The 25,339-nt window shown below is 49.6% G+C and overlaps 1 protein-coding gene across 1 annotated transcript in view; it reads left to right on the top strand.

Moving 5' to 3' along the window:
* Nucleotides 1–25,339, top strand: part of NOTCH1 (notch receptor 1) — an 83,436-nt gene that overhangs the window by 22,431 nt on the left and 35,666 nt on the right. The window contains exons 3-4 of the mRNA XM_054007445.1: nucleotides 22,062–22,324; nucleotides 23,047–23,385. Coding sequence (XP_053863420.1) covers nucleotides 22,062–22,324; nucleotides 23,047–23,385 — 602 coding nt within the window. The remainder of the gene's footprint in view (nucleotides 1–22,061; nucleotides 22,325–23,046; nucleotides 23,386–25,339) is intronic.

The raw sequence follows: 25,339 nt of genomic DNA, 5'->3' as shown, positions 1-25,339 counted from the left end.
GATGTGAAGGGTAACAAGAAGGGTTTCTACAGGTATGTTAGCAACAAGAAGGTCAGGGAAAGTGGGACCCTTACTGAATGGGGGAGGCAACCTAGTGACAGATGATGTGGAAAAAGCTGAAGTACTCAATGCTTTTTTCGCCTCGGTCTTCACAGACAAGGGCAGCTCCCAGACTGCTGCACTGGGCAGCACAGTATTATTCCCCTCTATTCGGCACTGTTGAGGCCACATCTGGAGTGTTGCATCCTGTTTTGGGCCCCCCACTACAGAAAGGATGTGGACAAATTGGAAAGAGTCCAGTGGAGGGCAACAAAAATGACTAGGGGGCTGGGGCACATGACTTACGAGGAGAGGCTGAGGGAACTGGGCTTATTTAGTCTGCAGAAGAGAAGAGTGAGGGGGGATTTGATAGCAGCCTTCAACTACCTGAAGGGGGGTTCCAAAGAAGATGGAGCTCGGCTGTTCTCAGTGGTGGCAGATGACAGAACAAGGAGCAATGGTCTCAAGTTGCAGTGGGAGAGGTCTAAGTTGGATATTAGGAAAAATTATTTCACTAGGAGTGTGGTGAAGCACTGGAATGGGTTACCTAGGGAGGTGGTGGAATCTCCATCCATAGAGGTTTTTAAGGCCAGGCTTGACAACGCCTGGCTGGGATGATTTAGTTGGGGTTGGTCCTGCTTTGAGCAGGGGGTTGGACTAGATGACCTCTTGAGGTCTCTTCCAGCCCTAATCTTCTATGATTCTATGCTCCCTCTTCATGACCCAGCCCCCTAGCCAGGTCCCTAAACAGTCCTCCCCTTCTGGGGTAAAAAAGTCTCACTGGACTAGCTGTTTGGGTATCAGCCCCTCCAATTCTAGATTATGCCACTTCCCCAGTGGTGGCTAGGGAAACCGGGGCCACCCACTACTCCAGATTCCAGTTCAAGGACCCTCAAATCAACAGCCATGGTCTGCACCATCTCAAATCTTGCTGCTGTTTTCCTGGGCCCTTTCCTACTCCAGCCCCATCAGGCTTCTGCTCCACCACCCTTCTTTCAGGGGAAGAAACCCAGGGCTTCTGCTCTCTCCCTGGGTCTCCTCCTTTCCCTCTCCAAGCCCAGAGAATGACTGCAGGCTCCCAAGTTGCAGCCCTTTTTCTGCTGCATACTTCTTGCCTTTATACCAGCTCTGCCTGGTCCTGCCCAGCTGGGAGCTATCCTCAGTCAGTGCTCGGTCATCAAGCCTAGCTCTCCCACAGGTGTGGCTTATCCGGTTACGTAACCCCCTCTGAGTCCTTTCTGGGCTCCTGTGGGGTGAACACACCGTCAGAGGTGGGAATCTCTGCTTGCTTAGGACAGGACCCCCCACCCCCCCAAACCACTGAACCCCCCTCAGAGGCTAATGGCTTTTAGCCGAGAGAAAGCATAAACACTGTAGCTAGCTGGGTGGGATCTGGGCCAGGAACCCAGGAGTGAAAGACCCTGTATCCCATTACCCTCTGATCTCTTCTCCCCAGTTATTCTTCTTAACGCACTTTATTCCTTAAGTAATCGTTGAAAGTCTTTAATACATCTAAAGGTGTCCAGAATCCAGGTGTGTGTTGGAAAGCCATGAATTGGCTTCTAACTCTTGGTCCTCCTCTTTTGCCACCTTGCTTACCCTCCCCCTTCTCTCTTGCTCTCCTGGGAACCCATTGTGACTACTATGAAACATTCAGCTTCTTAACGGATGCATATGCCAGAAACCACAGTGAGAAACTGCAGGTGTACTTTCAAAGTAACCTGATCCTAAACCCACCATGCCATCCTCATTATTAGGAAGAGCTTAAGCTCTGCAGAGGAGAGATTGGCTTGAACAGACGTCTTGTGGGTTGTTGGTTTTTGTTTTTTTTTTTTAAAGAGGCAGGTGTTGGAAGTAACCCATGTCTCGTTTGAACACAGCAGTGGTGTTCTGGTGATATTCCCCCCGTCCCCCCAACAAAGATCTACTTTCAGCCCACCCTGGGGGGGTTTGAAGGTGCTCCTGTGAGCTTGGCGTTGGAAAAGCACAAACAACCAGAGGGCGGGGAAAATCTGAAAGGGAGCAAGGTTTAAAAACAAAGGCTTCCTCCAATGTGAATGCTCACACGCACACAACCTCCTGGAAGCAGAAGGTGGTGAGGAGACAGGCAGGTGTTCTGCCGAAGGCTCCCTTGGGAATGTAGAGCCGGTCTTGGTTAAGACTTTGATCATTCTGATGTTGAGAAAACTCCCATCTTTATATAGGTTGTGGGTGCTCTTTATCCCCTTTTGAAATGACCTGTTTGACGCATGCGGCATAGATCATAGGGCTCCATTTTGCCATGGTCCCCCCCCTGCCCCCCCCAGCCTTCCCGACACTCCGGAAATTCATTATCCCAGGAATATAATTGAGTTGTATCTAGAAGAGCTGGTCAACATTATTGAGAATTCAAAATTGCACATTTCAATGAGAAAACAGGAAAAATGGTCAGAAAAATGTCTGTGATTGCCTCCCCCCGCCCCCATTTTTCAACCTGCTTTAGTTTTCTAACGTCTGATCCAGAGAGCGGTCTCCTCATTCACCCCAACCCATCTGCTGCACTAGAGGTGTCCTTTAATTTGCGGTAGGAGGAGGAGGACCTTTCCCATTGGCCTGGCCGTAACCCAGGTGGTGTTGGTGATTTGTGTTACAGTGGCGCCTAGAGGCCTGTGGTGCTAGGTGCTGTACAAACATCAAGTAAGAGGTAGCCCCTGCCCTGAAGATCTTAAAATCTAAATAGACAACATAAAGGAAAGGAGTTCATATTCTTATCCCTGCTGAGGCGGAGAGGTTAAGGGACTTGCCCAGGTCACACAGGGAATATATGGAAAGGCTGGGAAGTGAACGTGGGTCTCCTGACTCAGTGACTTAACCACAAGACCATCCTTCCTCCCCCGAATTGTGGTGGCCTTGCGGGACCTCTCTCAAGTTGGAAGGAATAACTTGGAAAAACCTCCTTGTCAGATCCCTGTTGGGGGAGAAAGTAGTTGAAAACATGGACCGGTCCCCTCGTAGCCCTGAGGAATCATGGCAGATGGCCAACAGGACAAAGCTGTCTTTCCTTTCCACCTTTAGGCAGTGCCCGGAGCGTCTGGTGACTTGTTCACACACCCATACTTGGAAGGCAGTCCAAGAAAGGATGCATCAGGCTGAAAGAGAGAGACTGTATACCTCTGGCTAGTGCACGGACCTGGGACTCCTCCTGCTATTTGCTTTCCCACAGGGACCAATTTTCCATGCTTGTTTGTCTTCTCCTCATGGCAGGAAAAACTTAGCTTGCATGCACTAGACCAAGAGATGCAAGCTATCTCGCTGTCACCTCCATTTCCAGGTTGCAATTAAGTAGATGGGATGCTTCCAAAGTCAGCTAGGCTGACGCCCTGACGTTAAGCTGTCACGTAGACAGTAGTTTGCATGTCTAATCCTTGGCAACGCTCCTCACAGGAATTCTGCAGTGACCACCACGGCTGGTGTGCACTCAGGGAGAGCAGCTTCCATGAGTTGATGCCTCGAAGTGGAAATCAGGATCTCTAATTGCTCTCAAATGAACTGATTTTTCAGTGCGTGAATGAAACCAGGACACCAGCTGGAATACAAATCTTTCTCTCGGTGTCCCCAGGAGCAGCTTTTCTTTACCATTGGCCTTTGCTTTTATTATTTGTATTGCGGTAGGGCCTGGAGTTGCAGGCAGAGATCAGGGTCCCATCACACTAGGCATTGTACAAACACACACCTGAAAGGCTGATGGTTTAATTTAAACTAAGAAATATGGGCTTGATTGTAGCCTATATACCTCCAGCGAGAATTCAGCTGAATAGAAACCAGTGATATAACTGGGTGAATAACTCCTTTGCGTAGGAGTTTAACAGTAAAAACAGACCCGATAGGTGTTTTCAAGCAACCACTGGGTTACTAGACATGTATTTGGTTTACATGAAGGGACTTTTTAAAGACTTGCCTAAGAGGTAGACAATTCTAGTTCCTGTTTATCTGCATGGAGATGACAGTTATCCACTATTAATTAACTGGATGTACGCCACTGCTCTCTACTGCATAGAATCATAAATGTTCAGCTGTGTCATGTCCTTTATACTGCATCCAACTCAAGGAGAGTCTCCTTTTCTGTAATTGTCACTGGAAAATGTTCCACTATTGGGATATCCAGGTAGTGTTTAGCCAGTCAGGGTTCGGCTGGAATTTGGCCTGTGAACAGGTCCAAATTGTGTTGCAACACCCCTGCTTTTGACCTAGCTAGGGAGCCGGGTTATTGCATGGTGTGTGGATGATCTTTTGGCTCATTTGGCCACAGTGGAATTTAAAGCTTGCCATGAACATGATTTCTGAGCTCTCTTTTTGTCAAGACCAAAATGGCTGCCCCATTGGGAGAGCCCACAGAATGAAGAGATCAAAGCAGTGACAAGGCGGTCCAAACATTGGTTTGATGTTACTTTAGCACATGCTACATATATTCTTATCACAAAGGTAGTTGTTTAGCTTTGAGATACTGCACCAAATCGAGGAAGTTTGCCTTTAAGGCTCAGTGAGGTCCACGCGCTAGTTTGTTGTTGCGTGGGAAAGGTGTTTTGGTTTTTTAGGATGGTGAAGTATGACATAAAGCCCCTGAGGGAATACCTCATGGATTTGATTTTCATCTCCTCTGCTCGGAAACAGCACAGCAATGGAAAGAATGCTGTGCCAGACGCTCTTCAGACACCAGGTCAGGTGGCTTATCTAGGATCATTGATAAAAGGCCACAGATACTGTGGAACAAGGGATTCGCGTCCTGGCTGCCGCTGGGTGTGCTCTACGCACACCCAGCACAGGTTGCATTTGTGTAGGACTTTTCATCTTAACGTTCTTTATAAACATTCCACCATGGGTTTGGGCAGCGTGACTGTCCTCATGTTACAGATGCAGAAATGGATGCACTGGGCAGTGAAGTGACTTGCCAAACACCACACAATGAAGTCAGAAACCGGACTCCTGACTCCCAGTCCTGTGCTTTGGCCACAAGACCTTCCTTCCCCATAGAGCAACAGTTTCTTTTTCCGAGCTATCGCTGTGCAGCCAGATCTTGTGATAAGTATTTTTTCTTTTACAGCTGCTCCTTCCATCTTTCCCTCTCAGGCCTCCTCGACATACACTAATGCTGGGAATGCTAACGAAGGAGAATGTTTGGGGCCAGTTCGGGAAAGGTGCTGAGCTGCTACCTCTGCAGGTGCACCTTTCGTGTGCCCACCTCAGTACCATGCATTGATGAAGGGTAGGAAATCCCTGTTCCAGTGAAATCACTGAAGGTGTCTGCCTAAAAATTACAAGAGTACTTGTGGCACCTTAGAGACTAACACATTTATTTGAGCATAAGCTTTCGCTCAAATACATTTGTTGGTCTCTAAGGTGCCACAAGTCCTCCTGTTCTTTTTACAGATACAGACTAACACGGCTGCTACTCTGAAACCTGCCTAAAAATTGACAGCATGATTCAGCAGGGCCGCCCAGAGGGGGGGGGCAAGTGGGGCAATTTGCCCCGGGCCTCGCAGGGGCCCCGCGAGCCCTGGCCGAGAATCCCTTCCCTGGCTAGAGGTGCTGTTTTAATTTTTACTCATCCGGCGGCAGTCCGGGTCTTCGGCGGCGGGCCCTTCAGTGCTGCCAAAGACGTGGAGCGAGTGAAGGACCCGCCACAGACTCAGAGTGGCACCCGGTGAGTACAAGTGCCACAGCAGGTGGCACCTTTTTTTATGTCCACTCCCCCGCTTTGCCCCAGGCCCCCTGAATCCGATGGGCAGCCCTGTGATTCAGCCTATTTGTCCCTTTCTGCAGCAGTGAGGTTCATCCCCAGGGAGGTTATTGGAAGTCCTGTCTCTTGAGAATACACAGATCCCTTGGGGAATTTAGTGTAGGGAACACTCTTGTATTGCCAGGGGAATGGAGAAGGCCCTGGGTCTAATCTCCAACATTGAGAGGTTAGCTCCTATCTCTCCAAGCTCTGATATGTTCCTGGTACAGATGATAAAGTGTTGCTTTTATTGTCAGCTGGCGAAGTTACCCACCGGCTGATGAATAGCTGTAAACTTTGAACCCAGTCACTTGGTGTAAATAAATAAATAAGCCCTATAACGTGAGACCAGGGACTTGTCCATAAAACAACACCTGGAGCACAGCAGCGTTTGTAATCTCCGAGGGCGACACCTGTAATCAGTGGGGCGAAGGGAATGCAGGAAATGCAAGGAGAAGGCCTGGCACTCTGGGGCTGGTGCTAGTGGCAGATGTCAGCTGTGGAGCTGAGAACACTCTCACCTGCAAGCACCTGGGAGTGTTTACTGCTATTCACGAGGCAGAGGGAAACTACGGGCCCCATTAATTCATTCAAAGGCAGGGGGGCTAATTAAAGCCATGACCCTTCCTTCCTAGACTTTCCCACAGGTGCTTTTACCTTAGGGAAAAACAAACATGGCAGTTTGTTTCCAGCAGATGAGGGTTAGGAAGAAGTTATTTGCTAGTGCCTGAGATAAGCAGGTCGGTGGGGATATCTGGAAGGTGGGAGGTGCCAGTTCCAAACTGCCCTCCCCACCTCTTTTACTGGTTCTTCCTCGCTGAACCTAACCCCGCCAGAAGGCCAGTCTCAAGGGAGCCCCCACGCAGGTGTACTAAGCACCAGCATTTTCTTTCTGGGGCATGTAATTAGCCTTGCTAGGTGGGATTACAAACCCCTCTGGCTATTTCCTAGATCAGCTGCCATGCACAGGAGCGCCGCCAGCTTTTCTGCCGCCCTAGGCAGCGGAAGGTCCCGCCCCGAAATGCCGCCGCGGTCACCGCCCCCCAAACTGTAGCGCCCTAAGGTCGCCTAATGGGTTGTGCTGGCCCTGGTCATGCACCTCCCTCTCCAGTAAGTGACTCAGCCTCCCGAATTCCATGGTGCTAGGATTGCTGGAGCTCTGGGGCTGAAATCGTCTTGTTTGCCTTTCTCCCTCCTCTCAACCTGAGCTCGCACCCTGAACACAGAGGAGCCGCCTGCCGACTCACCTTCGTTTTCACGGGGAAGTTTTAATGTTACGCCTCAAGCAGGCTTTGTTCTGAGCCCTACTGACTCTCATTTGTGGCTTTATCCCTTTGCGCTGGAGGCAACAGTGCCCAGCGCTGGCCAGGAAAACACCCACTTCCTATGACAAGATTTTCCTCCTGCCACCCTAAGTGGGGTGTCTGAGGCTGAAAGCTCACGGGTTAGTGATACTCTAGTGTGATGCTAACTGGGCAATGCAGGCTGGCATCTTTTCAATAACTCCTCTGCAAGAAGCCCTTCAAATGCTGCTTGTTTCATAGCGTAGGGTGTTACCATGTCTGTCTTGTGCGGGCTTTGCAGCTTTCCAGAATTCGGCTGCTCTCCCCCACCACGTGCCGCGCATCCCGCAGGAGCTTGGTCTTGGGTTTCTCTTCAGTTGTTTTTGCTTTGGGGGTGGGGAGGGCGGTTGGTTTGTCATCTGTCCCTGGGGTGGCAGATGGGAGCTTAGCTCAGAAAGGAAAACAGCAACACTCTGAATTAGTCTTGGGTTAAAGGTCACAGAAACATCTGCCTTAGGATGCTTTCAGTGGCTGCATTTCTATAGTATGGGATTGCATGAGGGTCCGAACCTGTTGCTGGTAGGCTGATGGAAAATCCCTGCGCAGTGGAAATACTGAAATAAGCGAACAAAAGGGGAGGCGATATTTGTTGAACAGCAGACATGGGACAGCCTTTGGCATGTGTCCTCCCCTGTCCCTGCACGCCGTCAGCCCCCAAGTCTGCACTTTGCGCTCCTGTGCCGCTATCTCACTAACCCTGTCTTAGGACGTAGTTCTACTAGTCTCTTTGCAATCAGCTCTGTGATACTCTGGAGGCCAAATTGAGACCGGGCATAGGGAAGAACAGGTCAGCTGGCTTCAGTGGAAGATACCAGGTCTGCAGTGGGCCCTGTGTGGTGTTTTATGTCCACATTGTATTCACCTCTTTTAAAGGCATATTTGAGGACACCATATTTTTAGACGCTCAGCGTGCAGGAAATGAATTTATTTTGTGTGTGTGTAATGCAAAAACATTAGAACAGGTACCCAACCAATTCTACATCCATAAATCATACAAGCATGTGTGTGGATGTGGTTTTCGTATATATACATACACACTCACACATTCATACTTATACGATCCATGGATGTAGAACTGGTTGAATATCCTTTTCTAATATTTGTGTTGTAATCTGTTTAGAGCCTGGGATAGACACAATGGATGAAAGTGAACATACTACATAGCATTTCAAGTCAGCCATGGTCTAGTGGCTGGCGCAAGGAGTTGGGGCTGCTACTCCCAGCTCTGCCACAGGGACTCACAATAGGATCTTGGGCAAGTCACTTCACCTTTTGGTGCATCATCTATAAAAGGGGGATCAGGCTACAATGATCCCCACCTTAGCAGAGCACCTTGAGATCTGTGGTTACAAAATGCTAAAGCAATGCTAAGTGTTATTAATTATAACCTCCCCAACCACCTCTTTTTTACCATATTACATTTTATTACTAGAAAATTTGGCAGGGACATAACTTAAAACAAGCCAAAGCCGCCACAACAGTGTCACAGGAGTTGACCCATCAGCCTTCCTGTGTCATCTCTAAACTGAAAGGACGTTAGAGGGAACATAAAGAGCAAGAAGCCCAGCTGGTGTCAATCGATATAGACCCATTGGAATGAGCCGACGTATGGCAGCTGAGAATCCTGCCCAATATCTGTGTATCTGCATGTGTCGGAAAACGGTTGCTTTATCTGCGTTCTGTTATATCTTACCCCATTTCTCTCAAGATCTCATATGATCGTATCAGTCACATTTGTGTCAGATCATTTTGAAAATATTATCTTAAAAATGCAGGGGATTTTTGGGGTCAGGAGCAACTTTGTCCCCGGTGTGTCCTCTCCTAGTGTGCTGACACAACCTCTTCACACCCAGACAGCATCTTAAATACCTTTGCAAGGTCAGTGTGGGTGCAAGGGAAAGTATTTGGCAAAAGGTGTTGAGCTCAGATGCCATTTGCCTGCTGGAGTCTTCTATCCATCGTTTCTTTTCACAGTTGAAATATTTGACGCTTCATCACCAGGTTAATGAATAAATGGAAGCTTTTCCCAGCAGGGAGAACACTGATAGTTTTAGCCATTCTTGTTTGCTTTGGGAACATGCCGTGGATGGGTCGGGATTTCTACCGCCTCTCTTGGGAACTGATTTCTGGTTGTTTCAAAGGGAATCCGGGGTTTGGGAGAAAGCAGATCAACTCCGTGATGCAAAGGAATTTGCCTATATTCTGTCTATCAGCACATGAAAATTAATGCCTATCTTTGACACGTCTAGTGCAAATTCTTATTCAGCTCAGATTGCCCTGCTGTATAAAGGCAGTTTACGTAAGGGTGGGGTTTGTTATATGGAGGATTGGTGTAGCCCACAGAGCAAGCTTCAGCATTTATTTAATTCAGCAGTAATGCAAGGAACCTACAAGCCTGTCTCCTGTAAGGCATTGGCTTAAGCAGTTAGCATATGGCTTGAGGCCTAAGAACTTTGGCACAGATCAGTGGCCTACGTTTTGGGGAACTGTGAGTAGAGTGTTTAAGGGAGAAGTTTGTCCATAACGACACCAGCCAACCACAGAAACGTGAGCTAACACCACCTTTGGGATATTTTAGGATGGGAATGTTTGCAGATGTCTAACAAGAGTTTCATGGACATGAATTGATGTATATGAGAATAAGTTGAGATCATTAATATACTAACTTATAGGAGAAATGCAGCCCAACATTAGTAGGGTGAGGGCATACAAATAAGGAAGAGGGGAGAAACCCCCACTGAATATGTATTAAACGTAGTGGCGTCAGTGTAACATATTAAAGAAGTTGTAGCCCAGCCTGTGGGCAGGAGAAGAGAGAGATGTAGCCTTTGGGAGGTGCCCGGATGATGGCCGCTGGTGATGAGGAAGATAATGGCTGACACTTCAGGTTGTTCTGCAAAGGGTGGTCTGAGTATATGGATGTTCAGATGCACATTCCGTATTATCTCTACCTAGGTTAGAGTGTTTGTGACTTTGCTAACTCTATTAATAAACTATTACAAATACACCAGGTTCCTAAAGTGTGAGTGTTGCAACTGTGCCCATCGGGGTTCCCAACTATGCAGTAATTTTAATAATACTGAGCCTGATCTCGGGACAAGAACCTGTCAAACCTCAGAGAGATAACTGGGAATTCTTAAGTAATCAATGTAATTAATATATGATTCATAGATCGGGCTCCATGGGTGAATGAGGCTAGGAGGTGTAAAAGTCTGTCTCTAAAGGCCCTGCTAAAACATTTTGGTCATGGGACAGTCACACTATCCTGGACCAAAGCCCCACAAAGTTCACTGTGCTGTTGCCAGTGGCTTGTATCTTGTTAACTTTCCCAAGCTGAGCAGGGTTGGGCCTGGTTAGTAGTTGGATGGGGCGGGAGACAGGTAAGAAAAACCTGGGAAGAGCACTACCAACACTACTTCCTTCTTCAGTATGGCCTGAGTTAAAACACGCAATGGTGCTAGAAGGGGCTGTGCTGTCTTTTTGCATTCAGTGAAAACCAAGGTTAGCTGGCGATGGGATCAGTCTAAAAGATCTCCCCACTTGTGATCGGGAAAGATCCCATGGCACTTTTCACAAGAGTTAAGGCCAGATTTTCAAAGGAATTTAGCCAAGGAACTGAGTGCCAGATTTTTAAAGGTATTTAGGCACCTGGGTGGGATTTTCAGAATCATCTAGCTGCCTTGGCTAATTTCCATCTCAGATAGTGACATTTTGCTTCCCCAAATCTGAGTATTGTCAGCCTCAAGCATCCAAATTCATGAGCGAGGCCCTAAAATCATGAGATTTAAAATAATAATAATAATAATAATATAATAATAAAATTTGGATTCTTTTTATTTGCCTTTGGTTTCTGAGCCTTTGAGTTGCACATGGATCATATTTTCAAGCTTTTCTCTGCAACCACAAGGACCAGAAACATTTTTTTAAATGAAGGCCGAGCTTCTCAGCTAATCACAGGATTCCCAGAGCTGGGGCTTGAATTAAAACACCAAATAGTGTCAGACTCGCAATAAAATTGCAAAAGTTGGCACTCAGTGGAATCTTCTTTGTAGTTTCAACTAACTACAGTACCCGTCACTCCCTGTTCTAAGAGTTGATCCCACGACACTTACACAAACAAGTAAAGTTACTCACCTGTGTGTCTGCAAATATGGGCCCATGAACTACAGAGGCTGGTGGCTTTCAATGACAAAATAATTCTTGTTCGTAAAGAGCTATAAGATCCTGCAAGGTGGACAGTGCTGGAAACGTATAAGATATTATTAGTTATCTTGTTTCCATGCCTTATGAGCATGGACAAAACAAGAATAAGTTCAGGAGTTGCTGGTGTCAGCGTTCAGTATTCATGATGAGACTGATAACCGTTTGATTGTCTCTGCAAAGATGGCAATATTCAGCTGGGGGACAGAGGAAGCCCTCATTCCATAGTTTTGAAAAGGTAATCAAATTAATGTGAACCTGCAAGGACAGCTCCACAGAGTGAGATTTGATGGTAGCGTTTTCCCTAGTGGCAAGTGGGAATGGCATCCCATTGCTTCCAGTACTGAGTGCAGAGCAGAGAGAGACACCGGGACACTTTTTCTTTCCTTTCTTTCTGGTTTTGATTGTTCTAATTCAGCAGTTGCAGGGAATTGGGGGCCGTAATCCTGCAGCTGGGTCTGTGCAGAGCCCTGATGGGTCTTAGTCAATGTAACACATACACTTGCAGTATTGCATTGATTACAACAGGAATAAAGCCAGGTGGGTTTTGTTTGGTTGCTTTGTGCTTAAAATTTGCTTTAATAGTAAATTTTATCCACAGTCTTTCTGTATCTGCCCCATCTGCTCCTTCAAGAAAGAAACCAAAGGTGCTAATACAGGTCTGTCGCATCTTACGAGCATTTAACATGCGCGATTTCAGCTTTACGCGGTCGGCAAAAACCAAAAAAAACCCCCAGAAAAATAACCATTTTAATACTGTACTTGTAGTGCGGGCGATTCCGCCCGCCATTCAACTCAATGTAATTTTGACTATACGCGGTTTTCGCTTTACGCGCTAACCACGGAACGGAACCCCCGCGTAAAATGAGACTTGCCTGTATTACCAAGTTTCAGAGTAGCAGCCGTGTTAGTCTGTATCCGCAAAAAGAACAGGAGTACTTGTGGCACCTTAGAGACTAACAAATTTATTAGAATATAAGCTTTTGTGGATGCATCCGAAGAAGATGGCAGTAGCCCACGAAAGCTTATGCTCTAATAAATTTGTTAGTCTCTAAGGTGCCACAAGTACTCCTGTTCTTTTTTCTGTATTACCAAGTCCCTTTTATCAGAGGGGTAGTCGTGTTAGTCCATAGCCACAAAAATGAGGAGTCCAGTGGTGGTGCCACCGAACTCCTCATTGTTTTTCAAGTCCCTTTTGTCTTGCATCCGTTGCACACATCAGTTCCGTTTCTTTCAGAATAGTTCTGCTGTCTGGTATGGCCAGAGTTTTCTCTCCCGAGGAGTGTTCCAGGTGTCAGGACATAGGCCCTGATTCAGCAAATCAGTTGAGTGCATACTTATATTCCAGTGAGTCTTAAGCACATGCTTAATATTAAGCATTATGCTTAAGCGCTCTGCTAAATAGGGATAGAGCAAAGCAAATGCTTAAATGCTTTGCTGAATTGGGGCCTATAAGCAGTGCTGTCAACTGAATTTTGGCCCCAAATGTTCAGAATTTCTACAAATCCACCTTTTCAAAACCTAAGAGCAACTGAAATATTTCTGTGAAATTAAAGAAAAATACAACCCAAACATCTATTTTAAAACAACTGCCAGTAGTGCTTGAAAGCTGTAGGTTGCTGCACTAAGAAACTGAAAGGTAGGGTTACCATATTTCAGCGAGCAAAAAAGAGGACGGGAGGAGCCCCGCCCTTGCCCCTCCCACTTCCCGCCCCCCCTGACCTCCCAACCCTCCCCCCGTTCCTTGTCCCCTGACTACCCCCTCCTGGGACCCCTGCCCCTAACTGCCCCCCAGGACTATCTAAGCCTCCCTGCCTCTTGTCCCCTGACTGCCCCAACCTTTATCCACACCCCCACCCCCAGACAGACCCCTGGGACTCCCACGCCCCATCCAACCACTCCCCACCCCCTGACAGCCCCCCCCAGAACTCCCAACCCATCTAAACCCCTCTGCTCCCTGTCCCCTGACTGCTCCGATCCCTCTCCGTACTCCTGCCCCCTGACAGCCCCCCCCAGAACTCCCAACCCATCTAAACCCCTCTGCTCCCTGTCCCCTGACTGCTCCGATCCCTCTCCCCACCCCTGCCCCCTGACAGCTCCCCCCCAGAACTCCCAGCCCCCTACCCCCCCCCCGCTCCTTGTCCCCTGACTGCCCCCTCCTGGGACCCCTGCTCCTAACTGCCCTCCAGAACCCCACCCCCTACCTAAGACTCCCTGTTCCTTGTCCCCTAACTGCCCCCTCCTAAGACCCACCCCCCAACTGCCCACCAGGACCCTACCCCCTACCTGTACCCTGACTGCCCAAAACTTTCTCCACTCCCCCCAAAAAGCCCCCCCCCCGTTTCTTGACTGCCCCCTCCAGAACCTCCCTGCCCCTTCTCCTGCCCCCCTTACCCTGCTGCTCAGAACAGGGTGTTGGGCTCTGTGCGAGCCGGACACGTGGCTAAGCTCCCCAGCACAACAAAACCCGGTCCCTGGCCCTGCACAACAAAACCCGGTCCCTGGCCCTGCACAACAAAACCCGGTCCCTGATCCGGACCGGGTTGCAGGGGAGAGCTGCCCTTGTATCAGCACAAAGTGCTCTCGCTCCCGTTTTGCTACCCTGCATGGCAGTAACCGCTCCCAGTTGCAAAAGGGGAGGGCTGCACTTTGTGCTGAGACACTTGCTCAGAATGCAGGGCGGAGCTCCTCTCCAGCTGCTCCGGAGTCCAGCCCGGGACTTTCCTGCAGCCCTCCCAGCCGCTCCGGGGGAGGGGGAAATCCCGGACATTGTGAGTGCTTTACAAATTCCCCCCGGACGCTATTTTTAGCACAAAAAGGAGGACATGTCCGGGTAAATCCGGACGAATGGTAACCCTATGAAAGGGAAACTGACCCTAAACAAATATGAAAGTGGCTTCATTGTCCAAGGTGTGAGAAATGCAAAAAGTAAACAAAGAGCATAAAAATGTATAGCATCTTAACACTTCTTTTGTGTTATTGTTAACACTGTTAATGTTCTGCAGTGTTACTGATAACCTAGGCAAGGACATTTGTTTGTTTAAAATAAGATTTGTAAATTTAGAGACCCTTTAACATGATCATATATTCATAGACCTTTAGGACCTTTTTGATCAACTAGTCTGAACTCCTGCATAACACAGGCCAGGAACTTTCATCCTGTGATTGCTGCATCAGGCCCACAACTTCTGATTGAGCTCTAGCAGATCTTTTAGAAACACACTAGATTTTGTTTTAAAGCCATGACAGAGAATCCACCCTGTGCCTAGGTAAGTTGTTCCAATGGTTAATTAATTAACTTCACTGTTTAAAAAAAAAAAAACCACCAACAGTGCAACACTTCTAATCTGAATTTGTCTAGCTTCAGCTTCCAGCCACTGAATCGTAAAACGCTGCTAACAAGAATCCAAATTGGAAATGGTCCGAAAACTAATTGGGTGGGTGGGCTTTACTCCCAGCAGTTTCCATGTGAGCCTTATTTCAAATCCCAACAAAACCCCACCACACATGAATCTGAATTCCAATTATGGAATTACTGAGAACCCACCACGTCCCAGTTCCCTTTGATTCAATTCCCACTAGAACATGGTTGAGTGCCAGATGAACTGAAGCTGATATTAAAATGAGAGTGGTTTCCAAGATTATAATGTCACTGCAATTCAGTCCATCCCTGGATACAGAACCCTCTTCCCCCGCCCCTGCTTCTCACTTCACAAACCATTGAACCTCTGCAGGGACCCTACATAGGAAGGCGCCACTGAGCGAGCTGGAGACGGTTTCACAGCGTATTCCTAACGGCAGAGCCCCGTTTGGTTTTGTTTTAATCCAGCACATTGGGGTTTTTTGTTTGTTTCTTTCTTTCTCGGATGGAGACGGGTGAGAATCTTGCGACGTTCTCATCGCAAGCAACTGTGAAAGTTCTGAGGATTGTTTTTAAAAAAAGGGGGAAAATGGTGGTTTTAACAGATGACTGCACACTTTAGCAGTTTACAGCCGGCGTGCCTTCGCTGGCCCTCTGGGACGGAAAGGAGGGGTGCGCGGCACAATGGCCTCTCTCATAGGAACAGCAGGCTTCAAAACCAGCCTGTTGAATTCCCTAACGCAGGGATGCAGTTCAGCCACCCAGAAGTCCACTTCCTTCCCCATCCCCGAAGCTGCCCCCCGCCCACCCTGTGCAGCTCTTGAAGTTTATTGGACAACAGGGTACACGGCAGCTGCCGTCCCCTCATTAACATGCACACCTGCTCCCCACAGCCTTTTGTGTGTCCAGCAGATGCCCTGATTTATTATTATCCACATTTTCTTTTTCATTGGGCCTGGATAATGCCATCTCATTAACTCAAAATGTCTCCGAATCCTGACAAATTCTCACACAATCCCCAACAATGAAATCCGAATCAGGTTAAAAAAAAGGGGGGGGGACAGGCACTGGGAGGAGGGGGGACGGGACCTAGATGTATTCCTGCCTCTCTCATCTCCTACTAAAATGTTTTGCAACCTGCTTCTTTGGTGGCTTTAGCACAGGCTGGAATGCCTCTGGGTTAACGCTTGCTATGATTCATTGGAAGAATCGCCCCTTTGGGACTTAATAATATTCAGTATTTTGTAAACTCTTTGGCGGTTTGCAGGCCATCAGGGTGGGACCACGGGAACCTCACACTTCAGAGGCAGTTCAGTATTGTCCAGTGTCAGGTTTGAAACGAGGCTTTGTGGAGCAGCGAAGTATTCATTAGAGAAAATCTAGCTAGTTCAGCTCAGTCTGTTTCTGATCCTGTTCCCGCAGGCAGCTGAGGACTCAGCCGCTTGAAGGATCAGATGTTAAATATGCACAAGTTATTTATTTCTGTTATGGGAACACCTAAGCACCCCGATGAAGGATCCGGCCCTCGCTGTGCCAGGTGATGCACAGACGAGGAACAGAGATGCTAGTCCTTGACCTAGAAAGCTCACAATAGGACAGGACCCAACAGATGGACAAAACACAAATGGGAGTTGTTGGGAGGATGAGATCACAATGAAGTAATAGAGTTTCATGTGAGAACAGAAGTTGCCGCTTGCATAACCTGAGTTAGCCTCATGGCTGTGTTTAGTCATACTATTGATGCTCGCAGAGCTATGCCAGCAGGAAGTGAAGTAACAGGCGTCTCATGCTTAAAGTTCCAGGTAATTTTTTCTTTGCTGCTAAACACGGCGGGGTGAAATGACAAAGAAGCCTTGTGCTGGCTAAAAGGCCTCAGTTCACATCAGTGGTGCTAGCAGCCACTGTTTGTTTTCCATGAACTTCTGTACAAGTGGCTCTTTGCCACTGCTGTTCACGTGGATGTTGTGGAAAGCAGAAGTCTCACCAGACCTCGTGCAAATATATGTTTGCACAAATGCTTGCACCATAAGTAGCTTATCTAACTCCTCCTCCTTTATAAAGGGTTAAGTTATCCAGTCACAAGTGCAAAAAAATACTATGTGACCTCAAATGACCAATTGCAAAACGTAACTCGTGACTACTGACAGCCAGTAGCTTGTGAGCAAATCCACGAATTTGGTCATGTGGGGAAAAGGAAGCATTGAATGAGTCTGAAGAGTGATTGAATTCTTAAATATTGACATGTGGGGAATTGAGAACAAAAAAAAGGGTTTCAGGGCCAGAGTCTCAGCTGGGGTGAATCAGCATCTCTCCGGTAATGTCAGCGGAGCTACGTGGCCTTACGCTAGTTGAGGCTCTGGCGCTAACCAATTTACTGAGCTGTAGGGCTAATATTTCTGGCAACAGCCACGGGGATTGTGATCACGGCTCCCCGCTGTGAGTAGCTTTATTGAATGGGGCTGTTAAAAGCATGTGGCCAGAGCCCGGATCCAGTGCCTGTTGACGTCAGCGGGTGTCTTTCCATTGACTTCAGCAGGCTGCAGATCAGGGCCCAAGAGCTACAGAACTAGGCCTCTCCGTCACTCACTAAAATAAACACAATCTTTCTCCAAACTCATTTCCCCCGGTTACAGCTTTGATGGTCGCCACATAATGTGAAACAGGCAAATGTCTGGAGGAGGAATTTAACAGGATGGGCCAAACTCTGCTCTCAGTTACATCTGTGTAAATCTGGAATACCTCAATATGCCAGGTCACCCCGCCACTGTCTGCAGAACAATGACTCTGGAAGTACAGCTGCGTCACCAGGCTCAGGATCGAGCCCATGTCCCTCACATTTCTACCATTTCACTCCTTATGTGCTCCCTTTCGGGAGGAGTGGGGGGCTGCTGATTAGAGTCTGGCAGGGCCAAGGCAATGGAGTAAAACTCCCTTTGAAGCGCAGTAATGCGAGCGTCCCAGTTCAAAGAGTGAAATAAACAGCATCTTGTGTTGAAAAGGCCAAACAAAAGGTGCTGAGCCGGGCGGATTTGTGCCAGCGAGGTGTTGACGAGACTTGTCTCCAGAACCTTCTTTTGAAGATCAAGTGCCCTCCCTCTTGCCTCTGAAAGTTTTTCTCCATCCCACCCTTCCCCTCTGTTGTCATCAGCTTGGAGGGGTCCCTGCTGCGGGTCGTTCCCAACAGTGGGGTGCATTGAAATCCAATTGTTGTCCCCTCCCCCTTCTTGTTTAATTCATGAGTGAATCAAAGAGAACAATGGGGTGCAGACGTAAGGGCGAACCCCACTTCATTGCAGGGGATTCATCTTTGCTGGGAGGATCTGGGCGCGTGGGGCAAAGGGAATCTCTTCGAAGCATTAAGCCTGGTCAGTTACGGGGGGACCGGGAATACCACAAAGCAAACTTAAGCAGCCACTGTTTGTGAGTCAGGAATGACAATCTATTCCGTGGGTAGCATTTCAATCCCTTGCTCCCGCAAGCTGCTGAGTGCCGTGAGCTCCTGCCCACCGCAGTGCTCAGCCCTCTCGCAAGGTCACCATTTCACAGCTTCCATTTTCTGTTGGGTTTTATCCATATTTATTTGGGGCCAGATCCTTCCTCTCTTCCCCCCCCCCCCTCCGAGTAACCCTTTACCACGTGAGCAATCCTGTTGATTTCCGTGGAGCAAGGTGCAGAGTAAGGTCACCAAAACAATCCATGCTTTGATCTCGTGCTTGTCAGGAGTAGATCTCAGCGTTTTATAAAGGAGGTCAGTGTCGTTGCGCTGTGTGAGTAGCAGGGGCAGAATCTGGCCCTTATTTCTTCATCCCCTCTTCCTCCCTGCCGTCATCTCTGAAAGGCTGGCTTATGTTAAAGCACCTAAGTGTTAGGTCAGGAAACACTCCCCATTTGCAAGCCATTCCCATCACCTGGTTTTGTTTTTTCATGAGCCAGTTGGCTTGGACCTTTTGGCTTCTGGTAACAGATGGTTGGGCCAGTGGCCATTTCATGTGTCTTTTTTTAAAGGCCTTCATGCTGAGATAAAAATCAGGCATGTGTTCGTTTGGCCTCTCCCACTGCTGGAGAGAATACGGCTTTGGAAAGTGTTTATCTTCAAGGAAGATCGGAGCAGCTGTTTAGGAAGACTGTAATGTAAGAGAGAGGATAAATATGCCACACCTGTTATCCAGGCTAAAGCCGAGCTCTTGTTTGCCAATGCTGAGATCCGTTTGACTCTGATTTCTGCAAGACAGAGGGATGTTGGGGAAGCTGTCAGTTGTTGATGAAATAGTAATACTGCCACCCGACTCCTTGTTAATACTGTACAGTTTACATAAAGCTAGAAGGATCTCAAAGCACTTTACATGAGTGTTGTGGCCCTTTTGGGCCTCCATCCAGCCAAGCACTCAAGCGCATGAGTAACTTTAATCACATAACTAGTCCCATTGACTTCAGGGAAATGACTCGGGTCTTAGCGTTATACACATGCTCGAGTGCTTTGTTAGACAAGGGGCAAGGGGCCCCTGATCGCAGATCAAAAGGCACTTCGCATGCGACCCCTTTAAGCTCTCTGCTGTCAGATTGCAAGTGGCCAAGATCTTGAGACAAAGTGGTGGAATGAAGAGCACGGTCGGAAAGGCCAGCTGTATGTTTCGGGGCAGGAGGGTGGAAATTGACCTGTCAACGTCAAATCTGGCTTCCTGTTCAGGAGAGGGCGAGGGACTCTATCCAGGAGAAAGAAGCATGTGGGTACAAAGCCCTCCTAGCGCTGTTCAGAATACACTCGGCTGTCCCACAAACCCTGATTGGGTCTCTAAAGGGACTTCATCTTATGATTGCAAGGTGGCATTTTAGTTAAACATCCAAAGGCCTTGTGGACAGAGCACTGGAGTGGGACTCAGGAGACCTGGGTTCTGTTTGCAGCTCTGCCACTGGCCTGCTGGATGATCTTGGGCAAGTCACTTTCCTTTTCCGTGCCTCAGTTTCCTCATCTGTAAAATGTGGATAATGACGCTGACCTCCTTTGCAAAGTGCTTTGAGATCTACTGATGATGAGTGCTACATGAGAGCCAGGTGTTACTATTTTGCAGGTCTCTGCATGCTACCCGGCTGGGGCTGGCATATGTTCCATGCTTCTCTTTCATCTTTTCCTTCTCTCTTAGTGTGAAATTCGCCCTTGTCCAGAGATGCCGGCACAAGGCCTGTAAATCTTCACATTAGGCCTCAAGTGGTCCGTTGTGCTGGCTCTCTATACAGGGAGGAATTTCAAGCAGAGTGAATATATATCACACACACGTATCATCAGTGCTTGGGTCTCTTTGATCCTTAGACATGCATAGTTCCATAAAAAAAAAAAAATCAATAAAATGGTATTCCCAGCAAACATGCGCTATGCTAACTGGCATCCCTTAAAGAAATAGACCCCAACAGCTCTGATATTGATTAGGGACAGGAGAGGGAGTTGGGGATTGTTCTTCCTCTGCTCAGCTGGTTTGGGAAAGGCAATTCGCATAGATCCCAAGCTTCAATTATTCGGTTGTGCTTCAAGGGGGTCGGAAGATGCCCCACAAGCTCTTTGAAATCTCAGTGATTTATGGCACTCCTCTGCTCTGGAAAATGTTGGAGACAGGTGGCAAGGGATGGGAGCGACAGGGTGTGTGTGAAAGTGATTCTCACGCAGGCATAGAAGTTGGCAGCTTTGTGGGCTGCAGGGAGTGTGTTTTTCTTTCTCTCCTCCACAGCAGGCTGCGGGGGTAATCAAAGGTGCCCATGAAGGGAAGGGGAGAAGCCAAAACAGAGGCTGTAACTGAAACCACATGTGCAAAAATTGTCCTAAGATAAAGCAAGCCGGTGCTATGGACCAAGCACAGAAGCCTGTCCCAGGCTTTAGGAGGGGAAATGCCCACTCAAGCTGGGAGCACGGGATCTGTATGCTCAGTGTTAGTCAAATGCCTTTTTACAACACATCTGAGATGGGAAGTGGGCTCTTCTCTGTCTGATTTTAGCACAGACCGAACTTCTCCCTTTCTTTTCCCCTGCACAAGCCACCTTGCTGTCTTGTACCGTGTGTATTTAACCCCCTACAGCCTGCACTGAGCCGCCAAAAAAGGGAGCTGCTGTTTGCCCTTGGTGTGCTTACTTTGTTTTTAATGATCGACATGTAACTCCGTTTGAGACGAAACCCGGCGTGATGGTCACACCCCACATGGCAAATGGTTCTTCTCTGCTCCGTTAGCATTATAATTAATAAACCTGCGTCTGACCGTAATGCCTACAGGCCTGGATCAGGATCGGAGCCCCACTGGGCTAGGGGCCATAAGCGTCAACTCCGGGAGTGCTCCGGGGCTGGAGCACCCATGGGGAAAAAATAGTGGGTGCTCAGCACCCACTGGCAGCCCTGAGGATCAGCTCCTCCCCTCCCCACTCTGCCCTCCCGCCCACCGGCAGCACGTCCACCTCCCTCCCAGCACCTCCTGCCCCCCACAATCAGCTGTTCAGCAGCTGGGGGAGAGGGGGAGGAGCAGGGGCGGGAAGAGGCAGGGTGGGGAAGGGTTTGGGGTGGAGCGGGGGCGGGGCCTAGGGCAGGAGGCGGGGCTTTGAGCACACACCCCCCCCCCCGGGAAGTCACAGCCTCTGCTAGGTGCTGTACAATCATGTGATTACATGGTCTTGTCATGTGGCGCCTGCAATCCAGTCTGCACAGGCAGACTCCATACCAGTCCGTGAGTCTCTTCACGGGAGCAGGGGTCCACCTCGATGGCTCCGATTGCAGGAAGGGGGTTAGGTGCTGTCTGACTTGCCCGGTGGCTTTGTCTGCGGTTTTCTGGCTGTGAAATTCTGGACGGAGGCTGCACTTGGGAGAAGGAAGAACCATCCTAGGGATGAAGAAAAATGTCTCCTTTGACTTTTCCCTGCCGTCAGACCTGCCACCGCAGCACCAGTAGGAACTAGCTCACTGCCGCTGCTCTTGTGTGAGCAGTAGTCCCGAGCACACTCCACAGGAGCTCACAGCACTTCCTCCACACTGATTAAGCCTCAGGATGCCCCCATGTGGGAGGGGTGGGACCAAGATGCTTCCTTGGTGCTAGAAGTTTGGCCTTATCCCCTTGTATCGTAGCCTGGTTGCTATCAGGGAATAAGGCACGCGTGTTTCCAGAGTCCATCTGCACCAATTGAAATGTTGTTTGTTGCATTGCTGTGTATGCCGCTGGCCTGTCTGAGAGCTCACCCCTGGCCTTCGCCGCTAAGAATTTAGATACACAAGAGAAATGGACCAAATCAAACCCTTTCCCCTGCCTTGCCGGCTCTCTGCAGGGGCCGCTTTATCTTGGGAATGGTGGGGCGGTCTGACTGACTCGGACTTGGTGTCTTTTCTTCTCCCCAGATGCAACAGTGCCCACGTAGGCGACCGGTGCCAGCTGCCAAACCCCTGCCTCAGCTCCCCGTGCAAGAATGCCGGCACCTGCCACCCGGTCATCCGTGGCAATGCTGTGGACTACACCTGTTCCTGCCGCCTGGGCTTCACGGACCGGCTGTGCCTGACTCCCGAGGAGAACGCCTGCCTCAACAACCCCTGCCGCAATGGAGGGACCTGCGACCTGCTCACGCTGACTGAGTACAAGTGCCGGTGCCCTCCGGGATGGTCAGGTGGGGCCAGCACACATACCTCCATCGGGGAGCCCCGAGAGCCCCACTGCCCCCATCCCCAACACACAGGGTTGGGATTGTTGTAATGCCCTGCCTGTAGCAGAGTCCCCAAAGCCAGGACTGGCCTTGGAAATCCAGGGTGAGGGGCATGTGCAATGCCCGCTCCCACGTAGCAGCCCCCATCCGGTCTTCTAAGGGGGCTCACTGCAGCTGGGCAGGGGCAGGAGGGTCCATGCAGAGCAACGTGGGGTGCTTCCTCCTGTCCCCAGGCAGCGAGTGTGTTGCCGTCCTCGGGAGACCAGGTCTCCTACTGGCAGCCTCGAAACTCCTCCAGGCCTGTACCTACAGGCTCCAGGGCAGGCAGCATCGACTCCATCCTTTGTCCTGTCCGCTCTGCGGGGACACGAAAGATCCCTCAGCCTCTTTGATTAGTGGAGTGGCTTGTCCCCTTCTCCTCTTACTAGCGTGCAGCCGGCCAGGCGTTGTGCGGGAACAGTGTGTGTACAGCTGGGGTGTGCCTTGGGGTGAGAGGTGCTATCAAGGTGGGGAGTGTGTGTTGTGAATGAAACACACCTCTGTGCAGACTGAATGCCAGTGTAGGAGGAGCCCAGTTCAGCCACCGGAATCCCAGAGAGGGGGCAGGATTGGGGGGCACAGGAACCCACAAGGGACTCTGCATCTATCTGCAATCTCCAGCCCCACCCTCTTTGTTTGCTCCCCAGGAAAGACCTGCTTGCAGGCAGATCCCTGTGCCTCCAACCCCTGTGCCAACGGAGGGCAGTGCGTTCCTTTCGAAGCCCATTATGTCTGCAAGTGCACTGCGGGCTTCCACGGGGCCAACTGCAAGCAGGATGTGAACGAGTGCATCACCAGTCCCCCCATCTGCAAAAATGGCGGGACCTGCACCAATGAGGTCGGGACCTACCAGTGTTCCTGCAAGCCAGCGTACACGGGCCAGAACTGTGAGCACCTCTATGTGCCTTGCAACCCCTCACCCTGCCAGAACGGGGGCACTTGCCGTCAGACCGGCGACACCACCTACGACTGCACGTGTCTTCCAGGTACAGCCGGCCTTTCTCACGATTTGGCCATGGGGCTCCAGTGGTGAGGGCACTCGCGTGTGTCTTGAGAGATCAGGGTTCATTTCCTTGCTCTGCTGCAGACTCCCTGTGTGACCTGGGGCAAGTCACTTGAGGTATGTCTACACTGCAGTTGGGACAGCACCTGTAGGTGTAACGGAGCTAGCTTTGACTGAGTTAGCTTGCTAAGGACAGGTCTTCACTACTCGCCGGATCGGCGGGTAATGATCAATCTATCGGGGGTCGATTTATCATGTCTAGTGTAGACGCGATAAAATCGATCCCCGATCGCACTCCCTGTCGACTCTGGAACTCCAGCTCGCGAGAGGCGGAAGCGGAGTCGACGTGGGAGTGGGAGTGGCCAGGTAAGTCGACCTAAGATACGCCAACTTCAGCTACGCTATTCGCATAGCTGAAGTTGTGTATCTTAGGTCGATCCTCCCGCTCCCCCTTCCCCGTCCCCCAACTAGTGTAGACCTGGGCTAAAAGTAGCAGTGGAGCTGCCAAGTATATACCCTGATCGAGGGTAGGAGGGTGGCTAGCCCCTGCTGATGCAGCTACATTGCTAATTTTAGGAAGCTAGCTCGCGCCATGCTAGTTCAGGTACGTCTACACATACTGCAGTCGTACTTCCCAATTGCTGTGTAGACAGACCCTTAGTTTCGCCGTGCTTCAGTTCCCCCTTTGTAACATGGGCAATAACCGCACATCCCTACTGCACAGGGGGGCCGTGGGGATAAATACCATGTTAGATTGTGAGATGCTGAACTACGACATTGGTGAGGGCCTTATAAACGTCTCTGATCGGTAGATTTGTCTGAGTTGCCATTCATTTTGGAAGGCTGATTTTCATCCTATTGTCCCTGAATTATTGAGATGCAGAAAGCTCAGCAAATTCAAAACCTTTCCAAGTAACTACAGGGCAATGTACCTGCAGTGACCACTCGAGGGACTGAGAACAACCAACAGCTCTAACAGAGGTGGAACAAAGATGTTCTCAGTAAGTCTGGGCGCATACTTTGTGGCAGCCCCTAATGACGGGAAATATCATCCGAGAGCTGATCTCCAGCTGGAAATTGACTCCATTAGCTAATCTGGAATAGTTATTTCGGTAGAAGCGCCTACTCCGGCCTACGAATGCCTTTTTCTGATTTAGCTTAATCCACTTCTAAAGTGGCACAATTATTGTGGAATAGCTAGTTCGGTCCATTTCCAAGTGTAGACAAACCCTGATAGAAGAGGCCTCTTGGCCTGAGTTGGCGCAGGGAGACCCTCCCCGTGCTCTCTGCTGCCCCTGCTGGGCAAACCACGGAACAGCACAGATCAGTTCCTGTAGGAGGGCTGGAATAAATGACTGTGAAAGGGGAGAAAGGGGCGGGAGAGAGGGGGAGGGAAGGAGTGGGGTTACCCACTCTCGGTTCAATTCATCCCTGTGCAGAGGCAGTGGGCCCAGGCCTAAGCCAGTGAGGATTTAAGTGGAGTACAGGCGTAGGGCTAGCTCCTCGCCAGTCAGGGAGATGAACGCAGGTCTCTGAACTCAGGGAGTCCTTTCGGTTCTGTCGTGCTGTGGAGGTTTTCACCGCAGCACGCTGGGGTCAGAGCCTGAGCAGCTGGAGGGGAACTGGTTGCGCTTTGCTCATGGCTGTGAGACAGCTCCCCGGCTTCTGCGGCAGCGAGGTGCTCGCGGCCAGACGGAATGAAATTTACAAACTTCCTGCCTGTCAGCAGCCTGCCCCCAAGAAGGAGCTGCGGTTAGGCCGAGGAGGCCGAACAGCAGGAGAGCTTTGTTTTCAGGAGGATTAGTCTGGTTTCTCACCCAAACCGGCCTCCTCCACCTGTCTGAGGCAGACGCAGCGAGAGGAAGCATCTGCCCAGTCACCCCCCCGTTGGAAAGACGCTATCGGCCATGTTAAGCTGCCTGGGAAATCTCTGTGTG

The sequence above is a fragment of the Malaclemys terrapin genome, chromosome 17 (genome assembly GCF_027887155.1).
Source record: "Malaclemys terrapin pileata isolate rMalTer1 chromosome 17, rMalTer1.hap1, whole genome shotgun sequence".
Classification (NCBI taxonomy): domain Eukaryota; kingdom Metazoa; phylum Chordata; order Testudines; family Emydidae; genus Malaclemys; species Malaclemys terrapin.
Note: the sequence above shows the minus strand (reverse complement) of the source record. Positions and strands in the feature narration are given on the sequence as shown.